General features: G+C 41.2%; 1 protein-coding gene across 1 annotated transcript in view; it reads right to left on the bottom strand.

Moving 5' to 3' along the window:
* The window catches only part of LOC131244333 (WD-40 repeat-containing protein MSI1-like), a 33,855-nt gene extending 19,852 nt beyond the window's left edge, over positions 1 to 14,003 (bottom strand). The window contains exon 1 of the mRNA XM_058243964.1: positions 13,495 to 14,003. Coding sequence (XP_058099947.1) covers positions 13,495 to 13,839 — 345 coding nt within the window. The 5' untranslated portion in view covers positions 13,840 to 14,003. The remainder of the gene's footprint in view (positions 1 to 13,494) is intronic.
* Between the last annotated feature and the right edge of the window lie 247 nt (positions 14,004 to 14,250).

Here is a 14,250-nt window from a genome sequence, read left to right as displayed (position 1 = left end):
CAGGCTTAGATCACATCAATTCAGAAACAATCACACAAATTCCACATCCCATATGAAAATCCAAACATTCAATTAAAGGGGAATCTATGCGAGTCCAAGCCGACACAGGCTAGGACTGGACCAATAAAATTATAAGCCAAACAATGTCAATGGGAAATAAAATCAACTACTCATGCATAAAAATCAGTCCCTAATCCAAGGGATTCTCTAATTTCAATTCAAGGAACCCTAAGGTGATAAAAATGGGCAAATCAATTAGGGATCATGTAATATAGGGTTAGGATTCATGAAAAAATGGCTATGAGAGGATAAAAGAGGATAAAAACCTGAGCCAAAAGATGATCCCGCGTGTGGACAACAACAATGGCCCAGACGGACGTGCGTGTGATCCCGGCCGCACGTGTGCGGGGCCCACTATTCAGAAAAAGGCCACCTTGGCCCTGGTCGGCCAGGGATGGACTCCAAAACCTCCAAATCTTATCTCGATCCAATGTACGGTTTGTGCGTGGTGCTCTACCGAAGTTTCAGCTCGCCTGCGGGCCGAAATCTGGAAACCTGCTTCAATGAAGAAATCTGATGCAACAAAAGGACAAATTCGAAGTATGGATGATGGGGGAAGATGGAAAAAGAAGATGATGGAATATGGGGGTGAATTGGGACCGATGTGGCTTCGCACCACAGTAGTTAGCCCTTCGAAAAGGGAGGGCTTCGCACCCACTTTTGAATTCTTCCACAACTCACGAAGAGAGCAGAAAAATAAAGCAGGAATTTTTTTATTAACTTCAATCAATGCAAAGAACTACAAGGGGTGTCTAGTTATAGGGAGAACCCTATACCCAAAAACTCGCACAATGTGCGACACCTATTACTTGGCGATGCAGTAAACTAAAATAAAAACCAAACAAGGAAATCTAAAGCGTTCACGATATTCTAAATAATAACAATAAGTAAAACCTAAAATATAAAACCAATCCGACGAGTGGGCCACGATCATGAGATCCCATGGTGGGCTTTTCTTGACTATCGGGCCACTTTTCTGAACCAAAACTTGACTTCTAGCTAGGAGGCCCTCTCTGGACGTCGTCATCGAGCCAGATTGATGGTGGGGTCTTCCTTCTACGTACGTACGTGCGTAGGGGGGGCGGCATGAGCGCGCGTGTGCGCGTGATGTCCCCATCAATTCTCCCCGGCTAAAACGATTTTGCCACTGGCGAAATAAAACTCTTGAACCACTTCAGGATGTCAGGATCAAGTCTCTGAAGCTCCTCCTCAGTGAGCCACATGCTGTCTGAAGCTGGGCGTGACTTCCATTTAACCACGTACTTCTGAAACCCGCTGTCCGACATTGAAACTATTTGATGGTTCAAGATATCTTCTATTTCCTTTTTAGGTGTGTAAAGGTTAGGTATGGGAGATAGAGGCTGAGAAAATGAGTCGGGAAGGATAGGTATGGGAGGTAGAGGCTGGGAAGATGGGTCGGGACGGGTAAGTATGGGAGGTAGAGGCTGGGAACATGGGTCGAGACAGGTAGGTATGGGTCGTAGAAGCGGGAAAAATGGATTGGGAAGGGTAGATATGGGAGGTAGAGGTTGGAAAAATGGGTCGGGACGGGTAGGTATGGGACGTAGAGGCTGAGAAAATGGGTCGGGAAGGGTAGGTATGGGAGGTAGATGCTGAGAAGAAAGGTTAGGAAAAGTAGATATGGGAGGTAGAGGTTGGGAAAATGGGTTGAGAAGGGGCCATGGTTCAAGGGATAAATATGGGGAATCAGGATGGGTGGGCGAAGGGCCGGACAAAGTATCAGTTGTCCCCTGAAAAGTAACTAAATCCTCCACATCAGATGTGAAACTAATTCCCATGGAAGGTGAAAGATCTACCTCATACGCATTGAGACCGTTTCGTTTTATAATTTTGACGGGTCCAGCGCTACACACGTGTAACTTACGAACAGCCCTCGAAGGATACCGCTCGGGCCTGATGTAGACCATCACAAAGTCCCCAATATTGAATCCTTTGAAACATTTATACTGGTCTCTAGAAAATGTGCAATGTTCATTATTAGTCATGATCTTCTGCCTGATTTTTTGATGCCATGAATGAATGTGATGCGCAAAGGACTCTGCAGACTCTGACGGCCTATGGGACAGTGACATAATGACAAGATCAATAAGTTTCCTAGGTTTATAATCAGTAACGACTTCATGAGGACTTAGACCTGTGGACCTATCGACAAAATTATTCAACGTAAACTCGGTTGTAGGTATTACAGTGTCCCATGTTCTGGTGTGCTCTATATCCCTCCTAGGGGACTCATCAGGACAAACATCACAAAACTCATCCACTACCGGAATGACCTCAGTGGGTAACTCTACACTAACATCTGGTGCACTCTCTCCGGTCACAAGGCTGCACATGTTGTACCCCTCAAAATAGTGGTCTTGATGTCCCTCATGGGGTGGGTACACGGGTGCACGCCCATAACTGATTCCTTGGCCAACTCCATTCATTGGTCTATCCTTCAGGCCACCTGCCTGAGATTGGACATCTACCCCAACGGTGGGGTTTGTCCTGGTGATGGTCTTTAGTCGGGCAATGCATTCATCAAGCTGCTCAAAGCATTGGTCCATTTCCAAGCACTTAATCATAAACTCCAACTTCTGGGACAACTTGTTTAGTGACTCTTGCAATTGTTCCATGTTTAGTGTAGGGTGCCAACCAAAATTCAGCAATATAGTTGTCAAAAATATGAGAGTTTTTTTTTTTTTTTTTTTAAAAGAAACAACCTAGTTTCTAAAAACAAAAAAGGAAAGTTTCTGAAAACGAATTAGGAAAGTTTCAAAAAAAGCAACCTAGTTTCTAAAAACGTAAAAAAGAAAGTTTCTAAAAAACAAATTAGGAAAGTTTCTAAAAAAAGTAACCTAGTTTCTAAAAAAAGAAAAAGGAAAGTTTCTAAAAATAGAAAGTAAGCTAGTTTCTAAAAAGAAAAAGGAAAGTGAACTAGTTTCTAAAAAAGAAAAAGGAAATGAAATTAGTTTCTAAAACAGATTAAGGAAGTTTCTAAAAACAGAAAAGGAAAGTTTCTAAATCTAGAAATAGAAAGCTAAGCTAATTTCTAAAATAATTCAAATAAGGGGATAACAAAAAATTTCAGCAGCTTATGTCAGGGTTTATGGACTTCTAAACAGCCATATATGATGAGAATTGATGCATAATGGACATAAACAACCAAACCCTAAACATGTAATGAATTCCCCTACAAGAACCCTAGGCTCTAATACCAAATTTGATGCAGGACGTGAATTTAAATATGATATGCAAGATTTCAGGCTTAGATCACATCAATTCAGAAACAATCACACAAATTCCACATCCCATATGAAAATCCAAACATTCAATTAAAGGGGAATCTATGCGGGTCCAAGCCGACACAGGCTAGGACTGGACCAATAAAATTATAAGCCAAACAATGTCAAAGGGAAATAAAATCAACTACTCATGCATAAAAATCAGTCCTTAATCCAAGGGATTCTCTAATTTCAATTCAAGGAACCCTAAGGTGATAAAAAGGGGCAAATCAATTAGGGATCATGTAATATAGGGTTAGGATTCATGAAAAAATGGCTATGAGAGGATAAAAGAGGATAAAAACCTGAGCCAAAAGATGATCCCGCGTGTGGACAACAACAATGGCCCAAACGGACGTGCGTGTGATCCCGGTCGCACGTGTGCGGGGCCCACTATTCAGAAAAAGGCCACCTTGGCCCTGGTCGGCCAGGGATGGAGTCCAAAACCTCCAAATCTCAGCTCGATCCGATGTACGGTTTGTGCGTGGTGCTCTGCCGAAGTTTCAGCTCGCCTGCGGGCCGAAATCTGGAAACCTGCTTCAATGAAGAAATCTGATGCAACAAAAGGACAAATTCGAAGTATGGATGATAGGGGAAGATGGAAAAAGAAGATGATGGAAGATGGGGGTGAATTGGGATCGATGTGGCTTCGCACCACGGTAGTTAGCCCTTCGAAAAGGGAGGGCTTCGCACCCACTTTTGAATTCTTCCACAACTCACGAAGAGAGCAGAAAAATAAAGCAGAAATTTTTTTATTAACTTCAATCAATAAAAAGAACTACAAGAGGTGTCTATTTATAGGGAGAACCCTATACCCAAAAACTCGCACAATGTGCGACACCTATTACTTGGCGATGAAGTAAACTAAAATAAAAACCAAACAAGAAAATCTAAAACGTTCACGATGTTCTAAATAATAACAATAAGTAAAACCTAAAATATAAAACCAATCCGACGAGTAGGCCACGATCATGAGATCCCATGGTGGGCTTTTCTTGACTATCGGGCCACTTTTCTGAACCAAAACTTGACTTCTAGCTAGGAGGCCCTCTCTGGACGTCGTCATCGAGCCAGATTGATGGTGGGGTCTTCCTTCTACGTACGTACGTGCGTAGGGGGGGAGGCATGAGCGCGCGTGTGCGCGTGATGTCCCCATCAGTTTGCCCTTAGCTTGTCTGTTGTAACCATTCCTAAGCCTAGCCATGAGGCATTGTTTGATGAAAATTGGAAAAAAGCTACCAATATTATTAGTTCTTTTGAGTCTTCTAAGGTTGTCAATGATCTTCCTATTGTTGTCCCAAAAGGTAAACATTCTTGTGTTACTCATCTCATCTCTAATTTTGTTACTCTCACCCATTTGTCTACAAATTATCATAAGTTTGCCCTCACCTTTTCTGTTGTACCCATTCCTACGTCTGTCCATGAGGCATTGTCTAATGAAAATTGGAAAAAAGCTATGGACGAAGAGATGGAAGCCATGTACTCTAATGATACCTAAAAGCCGATTGATCTTCCAACAGGTAAGACTCCAATCAAGTGTAGATGGATGTACACAGTTATGTTCTTAACTGATGGATCAATTGATTGTTACAAAGTCAGGCTAGTCGCTAAGGGGTATACACAGATTTACAAAGTAGATTATCTTGATACATTTTCAACAATAGCTAAACTTAATTCGATTCAAGTTCTTTTATCAATAATTGTAAATCATGATTGGCCTCTTTTCTAGCTAGATGTAAAGAACACATTCCTACAAGGAGATTTACACGAGGAAATCTACATGGACGAAGCCCCTAGGTATGTTGCTCAGGGAGAGTCATCTAAATTATGCAAGTTAAACAAATCTTTACATGGGCTGAAGCAATCACCATGGGCATGGTTTGAGAAGTTCAGTGATGTGGTTGTGTTGTTTAGATTGAAAAGAAGTAAGGTAGATCACTTCGTTTTTTCAAAGCACTTTACATCTCACCATATAAAACTTGTTATGTATATGGATGATATTATAGTGACTGGTGATGACTTGGAGGGTATTAAGAAGTTGAAGTCATACCTTTAAACTCAGTTTCATAACAAAGATCTTGGTCTTCCTCAATATTTTCTAGGCATTGAAGTAGCAAGATCAAAAGTTGGAATAAATTTATATCAAAGAAAATATGTTTGTAAGTAATTAGAAGAGACAGGTATGTTGGGTGCCAAACTGGTTAATACACCAATGGATCCTTACCTCAAGCTTGAACCCGAAAAATGAGAAGTGTTAGAAGACCCTGGTAAGTACAAGATACTTGTTAGCAAGCTCATTTATTTGACCATCACAAGGCTTGAGATTGCATGCCCAGTCAATGTGGTGAGCCAGTTCATAAAGTCCAAGAACATCACATCTAGTAAAAGTTACGAGAATTATCACGTATTTGAAATGTTTAAATGGGAAGAATATCTTATACAAGGCTCGTGGCCATCTCCAGGTAGCCGGTTATTCATATGCAAATTATGCAGGGTCAAGATGTGATAGAAGGTCGACTATGGGTTACTGCACCTTCCTAAGTAGTAATGTGATTACTTGGAGAAGTAAGAAACATATTATAGTTGCTAGATCAAGTTTTGAAGCTGAATACAGGGCAATGGCGCATACAACTTGTGAACATATATGGTTAAAGTTTCTTCTCGAAGAATTAGGGTTCGAAGTACAGGTTCCAGTGTCATTACATTACGACAATCAAGCTGAGAAACATATTATCAATAATCTAGTGTTTCATGAGAAAACGAAGCATAGAGATTGATTGTCATTTCATTCAAGGAGAGATCCACATACCTTATATTTTATCCCACGATCAAGTCGCAAATTTATTCACCAAGGCTCTTGAAAAGTCTCAGTTCGACAAACTAGTCTCTAAGGGGGCATTTGGCACATGGTATTAAATGGGATTAGGTGGGATGGAATTGCATTTGGTCCCATGCAGGATTTCCGTGGATTTTGAAATCCACTACACATGTGGGCCCCACATTAATGCATGTGTTTTATCCATGTCATCCATCTATATACACCCTTAAAATGTGACATTCTGGTTATATATGTGTACAAGTGACCGACATCCATTGTGAATTTAGTTCATTGATTACAATTCCGTGGTCCGCCAAACGGGGTTTTGCTTAATCCAGTGTTTTTCCCATAGTAAGAATTTTATCCCAAACATGGGGAGTGGATGGCCAAAATACCATGGTATTTCCATGACATGCAATCATTGTGCAATAATGGTGTTAATCCCATCTTATACAATTCCATTGGCCATACCATTTAATCCCATGGACCAAACATGCCCTAAGCTGGACATGCAAGACATTTATTCTCCGACTTGAGGGGGAGTGTTGACGGTTGTGGTTATGGGCCTATGGCCCACCTATTTGGTCTTGGGATATGTTGGGAATATTGTTTTTTTGTATAAGGGGTATTGTTGGCATTTTTGCTTTACTTAACTATATAGGGAGAAAGAGTGAGGGGCGTGTAGCCTTATTCTTCTCTTCTCTTTTCCTAACTTTCTTCTCTCCTTTTCTTTTCTCTTCTATTCTTTTCTATACCAGCTTACACTCTGTATGTGAACTTGCTTTATGGCACATACAACAAGCTGAACATATAACCCACTAGAAACCAACAACTAAACTATGAAGCTCTGTTCAATTGTTTTTCTTAACACATTCATCAACTCCCATTACGGTTCTTTGTGCACCTTTTCTACCCATGGACATTGATATGATTAGAAAGGAGCTCTACTAAGCCCACATGTGTGTACAAAGCAGGTCAGGTACATGCTACACCTGCCAGCATAGCACAGTGGTACTAGATCCAATCCATCCACAAGAGGATGCCACTATGTAGATGCTCTCCCCCAAGAATCAGGTTGGTCCACTTGTCAGGTGGGCCACAGGTTACAAAACGGGCAGAAAAGAAAAAACTTGGCTAAGTTTTCTTACCCATCTAATTGCCCCTAACATTGTCACCTACCTGCTAAGTGGACCAGATTTATTTTTAGACGAGAACAATTACAAGGTCAGACCTGCCTAGTGGACAGCTTGGATATTGCACCTATCAGTCACCCTAGCACCTGTAATGGCATGTACATGTCTTGTACATGTGTGTAGGCTTAGCAAAACTCACTACAAGATGAGCATATTTTCCTAATTGGTGTATTGAATCACTTTTTAGATTCTGCGATTCCAACACCTGGAATTTAGCTCATGGAATCTCACATCAAGGCAACAGCTCCGACTTTAGACTCACATATTTTATAAGCATTTCAACCTGACCATCCAAAATAAAAAAAATTTGACCTGAGATATAGGAACCTCATATCGACGCAATAGCTCCCATTTTAGAATCACATGTTTCTTAAGCATTTTGCCCTGAGATATCAGATTTCAGCAGATGACAGTTCCTCCCCCACTCATGTATTCTACAAGCAACTTTAGTACGGAGATATTGAATGGAAATAAACCTCTTGGGATTGGAGGTGTTACTTTTGGGAGATGTGCATCCCTTGGATGCTGGAATGATGATGGTCATTGGATGTTCTCTGTTAAGAGATAGCACGGGGCCATATGACCTTTTTCATGTTGTTATTTCTGTGAGTTTTTGAAATGTTTGCTAGATGAACTCTGATGCAACTAGACAGTACCCAAAATAAGATACATCATAAACTTTTGGACGAGGTCTGAACAATTTTTTCTACTTCAATTCGGAAGTCAGGAGCTACAGATTGCAGGCATGAAACAACGGAGTAGAATGGTCAATGCTTTAGGTCAGAGACAAAATGTGACAACCAATTAATGTAGTTAAAAAGTGAAGATAATTTGTCAAAAAAAAAAAAAAAAATCAGTGTCATTTATCAAATGAGCACTGCTAAAGGTACTTGCAGAGTTAGATAGAGTTGTCCCAACTCCCATGCAGATGTGCCAACCTGCAAGATGAATGAGACAGCTGGGACACTCAGCTGGTGCAGATCAAGGTGAACATGCCCAGCCCAAAAATCAGGGCAGTCCGCTCATTAGGTTGGCTACACTTTTCTACTTCTTTTTGCCTCTTTTATTTTGAAGGATTATGAAAATTTTATTGAAGAAACAAAACAATACAAAAGGATAAAGAGGCATCATCCAAGATACAAACAGGATGGAAAACCCTGGTAAACCCCAAAAGAATCCCAATGATTACCCCAAGGATCTTCACCACAGCTGCTCATTCCAAAATCAGACTCTTCAGAAGAAACACCACCTCAGTCACCTGACATGATTTATCTCAGAAAGTTGGATTATTGTGTTCTCCCCAGATTGCCCAAAGAACCACAAGCACAGTAAATGCCATAGAGACACCTTCCTCTTGCAACCCTTCAATCTGCTGTCCCAAGCCCTAAACAACTGTCCCATTGAAAATGACATCACTCATTTCACCCCCATCCAGCTCAATGGACCCCAAACACAACAAAAGCGAAAGGGTAGTGGAAAAATAAATGGTTCACCGACTTCTCTCCTCTAAGGCGCATAGGGCAGCGATTGGTTGTAGAAAGCCTTATTTTCCTGAGATTGTCAATCGTCAGCACCTTGTTTTTGGCCCACAAGCCAAGCAAAAGCTAGGACGCAAAGTCCCTTATAAGCATTATATCAGGTCCCTATATGGCAATTTTGAATTTGCAGAATGCAATCCAGCAGATGGGCAGTCATCAATTTCTTAGTCCAAATTTCTCCCAACTTCCACAATCTAGAGGCTTTGTACCGCACAGACATCCAAGGGAACTATCCAACTTCCTCCGAGCCACATTTGCTATGGATCACCTGATTCCATAAAGGCTCTTCCTCCTCCCTGAATCTCCATCACCATTTTCCCAGCAGAGCAAGATTCATGGCTTTGAGACTCTTGATGCCCAAAACCCCATCCCCCTTCATCTTGTCAACTTCTTCCTAGCTAACTGAGTGGTATTTGTGCTTCGATTCTGAACATTGCCAAAGAAAGTCACCCTCTCCACCCAACGGATGATACTCATCAGGCACAGAATAATGACGTATATTATAGGGGCGTGCTTTACAAGGCTGACTTAATCTGCATAATTCTACCCCTTAGGAGAGAGACCAGCTCTTCCAACCAAATAGCTTGTGTTCCATCTTCTCCACCACCACCACATTCGGAAAATGATTTGCAGGTTTGCAGCTGCAAAGGGGCAAAGCCAAATAGGCGGGCGGGACCAAGCCAGTATGTTATAACAAAAGGGTTGCGTTGGCCCTTATCAACCAGGCTATATGCCTATAAGATGTGCACCATCACTCTTTTTTTGGGTCTTCTTTTATTGCATTTAATGCAATGGGTCCTAATCCACAAAATGATTCTTGATTTGTGTTCAATTAGGGCCTATTTGGTTGACTTGCAGTAGGTCAAGCAGACAGACGGCCCTTTTTTAAAAAAAGAGTAATATGATCCTTTTTTTTTTAAAAGGCAACGGAATTTTATTAAGAGAAAAACCAGAAAAAGAGAAGACAAAGCACTGCTGAGATAGCAGAAACAGAAAAAGAAAAACTACAAGCCTAAAAACAACAGATTAAACTCCTTCAGCCCCACAATATTAGCCGGCCATTCGATGACCAGATTTTTAGCTCGAGAGCCCACAGCTTGAACCGAAGCGTGGATGTCATTAAAGCACCTGTTGTTCCTCTCCTCCCATACTGCCCACCAGATGGCCAGGATACACATTCTCCAGATCCTGGTCGTAGATTTTTCCGTCTTGAAGCCATGCCAGGATGCTAGCATGGACGAAGCAGAGGGCGGGAGGCATCCGCTGAAATTAAACCTACTGAAGAAGTCCAACCAAATTTGGCCGATGAACGGGCAATGAACCAGCACAACACTGGCCTACAAATCATGGGCACAACAAACATGACACTAGCAGCAAGGGACAAACTTAAAACACAGACAAAGACAAGACTATGGCATTCGTTTGAGGAGAAAATTCAACAAGCTGAGGAGGTGCAGGAAACAATGTTGGACAATGGTCCAGATCTAGATTTGGGTTTTGGTTTTGGAGCAGGTGCTGCTTCTGGATATGAGATGATCTGATGCTTAATCTTAAACAAATGGTGGGTCTAGGCATTGGATCTGAAATGCAGTGATGGTAGGAGGGGCCTATGACGAAATCAGCAGTAGTGGTGGTAGGTTGAGATGATGATGACAATAGGCAGAGATGGTGCGCAGTGGTGGATTACCAGAAACCAAGAACACAACGGTGGATTGCCAAAAACGATGGCAGCAGACGATGCAGGCTGAAGAAGAAGATGGTGATGGCGGGTTATATCAAATCAAGTCTGATTCCAGGTGTTATTTTTGCGGGTTGTCAAAGATGAGGCTAGATGAAGTAACAGGGGTGCGGTAGATGATCCTAATGTGCTGCGATTGGGTGTTGCATCAGGGCTACTCGTGTGATGGATGGTATTGGTATTGGTTTTGGTGGGTTCATGGTCTAGGATTGTAGATGGGTTAACTGTGGTCGGAACGCCATTTAAACGTGGAGGTGGGTTCAATGTTAGGATTGGAATAGGATCTATTGTGGAGAAGATAAATCTGGCGAAAGAACAACGGATGATTGAGATCAGATAGAGGGTATTGATGATGGACAGAGGAGCGATGAACGCCTTTGATACCATGTTATATTTTAGGACTACATTTTGAAGAATATTGTGTTTTCCATTGATGAGAATGACAAGAATATATAGAAGAGGTGGGAAATTTGTAAAGATATTAACAGATATACATGCATCCATTCATACGGCTATCTATGTATGTATAGTTGTACATATACAACTATACATATTGTCCTATACTCTAGCAGTGTGTTAACTAAGAAAGGCAAGATTTATTTATTTATTTATTCTGAGAAAGGCAAGATATGGCCTTAAACAATCAATCACTAAGAGAATTGCCTGAAAAAACTAATTTCGGCTCAAGTTGCCTTCAGTTATTGTCAAGCTGTGCCAATTATACTTTATCTGTCAAGAAGACAAAGTTTGAAGAGCAGCTGTTTTAATATATGTCGATTACATCATGGTCATAGCCATGGGAAATGATCGCAACCGATCAAACGGCTAAAGAGTTATCTCAATTCTTAATTTAATATGAAGGAAGTCAAAAAATTAAAATATTTTTTAGGAGTAGGGATTGCATCATAAAAGAAGGTACATTCATTTCACAAAGAAGATATATCTTAGAAAACAAGCAAATTAGTTGTTAAGCCCGTTGATATGCCAGTTGATGAAATGTTCAGCTCAAGTAAAAGTAGGAAAGCCAATAAAAGATATTGAACGGTACCATAGGCTAATAGGTCAACTTATATATCTTACCATTACACGTCCAGAGATATCTCAAGCCGTTCCTTGTTTTGCTCATATGGATGTCGTAACTCATAAATAAAATCCTAAGATATTTTAAGGGTTTTCATTGAAAAGGAGTTCCGATGATATGTTACTGCAATTTGATAAAATCCTTAGATATTTTAAGGGTTTTCATTGAAAAGTTCTGATGAAATGTTACTGCAATTTGAACATAGTAGAGGGCCGGGTCAGGCTAAGGCTTGGCTAGGGACGGGGCCACGGCTAGGCTAGGGCTGGCCCTATATGTTAAAGAGAAGTTACACATATGCTACGTGTATGGTGTACAATTGGTGGGTGTGTGTTTATGAACCATCATGCTCTTCCAGATAATTAAAGTTTTTGAATGGGACACCCGTGTCGAATAAGATTATCATCAACCAAGCATATGCACCGCCCAAGCATCCACCAAATTCATGGACTTAAATATGTGCATCAATATATTGTTTACGATATAAAGTGGGGTCCACAATTTGGACAGTTTAACTGCATGTGTATCATCGATCACACTACCAAAGTATTAAGGTTCTTCATATTATTATATACACTAGCATACAGATTCTATAGGCTAAGTTACTAATACCTAATGTAGTACATACTATGCAGTATACACTTGGGAAATGGGCCCAACCTGAACACCGGGCCTAGATTTTAAGCCCTAGCCCAGCCCTCAAGCCAAGTTTAGTGGCCCAAGCCCTGGGGCCCTTTACGGCCAGGTCATTGGGGCTGGGTTTGGCTAGCACGTTGCCACCTCTATGTATACCTTAGTGGGTGCCAATCCAATCCTGTGTAGAAGCATCAGAAAAACATGGTAGCATGCTCTATTGTTGAAGCTGAATGTAGAGTGATGGCTGCAAACAGGCTATGGGTTGGATTAAACCATTGCTTGACGCCATGGAACTCGCAATCCAAGAACCAATAAAAATGTTATTTGACAATCAAGTGGCTATTCAAATTGCATCAATTCCCATGTTTCGTGAAAGAATCATACAAATCAAAGTAGATTGTCACTTTGTCAGAGAAAAAGTTCAAGTTAGGGCAATTTCGACTCTGTTTGCGAGAACCAAAGATCATTTGACAGACTGTTTTACAAAGGCAATCGCAAAACATAGGTTTCACAAGGCATTATGCAAGTTGGGCATTATTGATATCCCTACTTGCAGGGGAGCAGAAGTATTTTGATCTGATCTCTGAATGGTTGAGATTAACGTATGCATAATCCTTATCATATGTGAATCCCATCCTATTGTGTCAACCTTCTAATGTCTAAACCTAACCAATGCATATCTCCTCGTGCGTACTTGTAGGCATTCCCATAAGTGTATCGAGAGAGAGAGAGAGAGAGAGAGTTAATACAAGGAACACACAGCAGCTCATACTCATCTTTAATGCCAAAGTTAAGAACACCTACTTCATATCTAAGAGTGTGTTTGGTTGCACCAAATTTCATGAAATATCATGAAATTTGACACCAAACTAGACCGATTAATCATGAAATTTCATAATATTTGGGGCAACCAAACACACTCAGCCAAAACCAATTTCCAGAAACACCCCCAAAAAAAGTAAAAAACCATATAAATAAAACAAATCCTGCCCTATCCAACAAAACCCAACTCCTAAATAAATAAATGAAATAATCCTCTCCCGAAAAAAAAAAAAAAAAACCACCCCTTTCCTATCTACCAAAACACATATCAAGGAAAAGAAGAAGAAGAAGAAGAAGAAGAAGAAGAAGATCAAAATCTGATATTACCTTCCCGTTGGTGCATCCAAACCCACCAACTTCGCCTCTGTCGTCATCATACTGACGGGCGTCATTCTCCGCGTCCTCAAGCGGCAGCTGCACCTGGACCACCATCAGGTAATTAGGCTCGTTTTCCGACGTGTGGGTCCCGAGCACCATCTTCTGCACCGAGTAGTCCTTCCCCGGCGGCTCCTCGCGGCCCGGCAGCCACTGCACGGTCAGCGACGGCCATTCCAGGGCGTGCGTGATGACGAGGTCATAGAGGAAGGGCGTGTTCTTCTTCCAGATCTTGTATTCCTCGTTGATGAGGCGCTCTTCGACCTCGCCTCGGAATTCGTCATCGTCTTTCGCCATTGGATTTTTCTTTCTTTCTTTCGTTCTTCTTCTTCTTCTTCCTCTTCCTTTCTTTTCTTCTCTTTTTGGCGGGAAACAACGGTAAAGTTTTGGATTTTTATTTTTATTTTTGGAAATTTTCCGATTGAGAGAGAGAGAGAGAGAGAGAGAGGAGCAATGGGGAAAGAAGGCAATCGAAGGGCTTGGAGGGAGATTCTACTGGGTTCGTTTTTGCCTCTGTCGCGACATAGAGTCCTTTCATGTGTCGCCTCACTGGGGCCCACTAATTAAGATTATCATGTGATCCGAACCGTCCATGTTATCATTTCTAAACTACACAGGATATATGAGAATATTGATTTGATAATATAAGTTTGAACATAATTATCAGTGTCTGAACTTTAAAAATTAAAATAAAGTTCTAACGGATCA

This window comes from Magnolia sinica, chromosome 1, assembly GCF_029962835.1.
Source record: "Magnolia sinica isolate HGM2019 chromosome 1, MsV1, whole genome shotgun sequence".
NCBI lineage: Eukaryota > Viridiplantae > Streptophyta > Magnoliopsida > Magnoliales > Magnoliaceae > Magnolia > Magnolia sinica.
The sequence above is the reverse complement of the archived record's forward strand: the minus strand, read 5'-3'. Positions and strand labels throughout refer to the sequence as shown.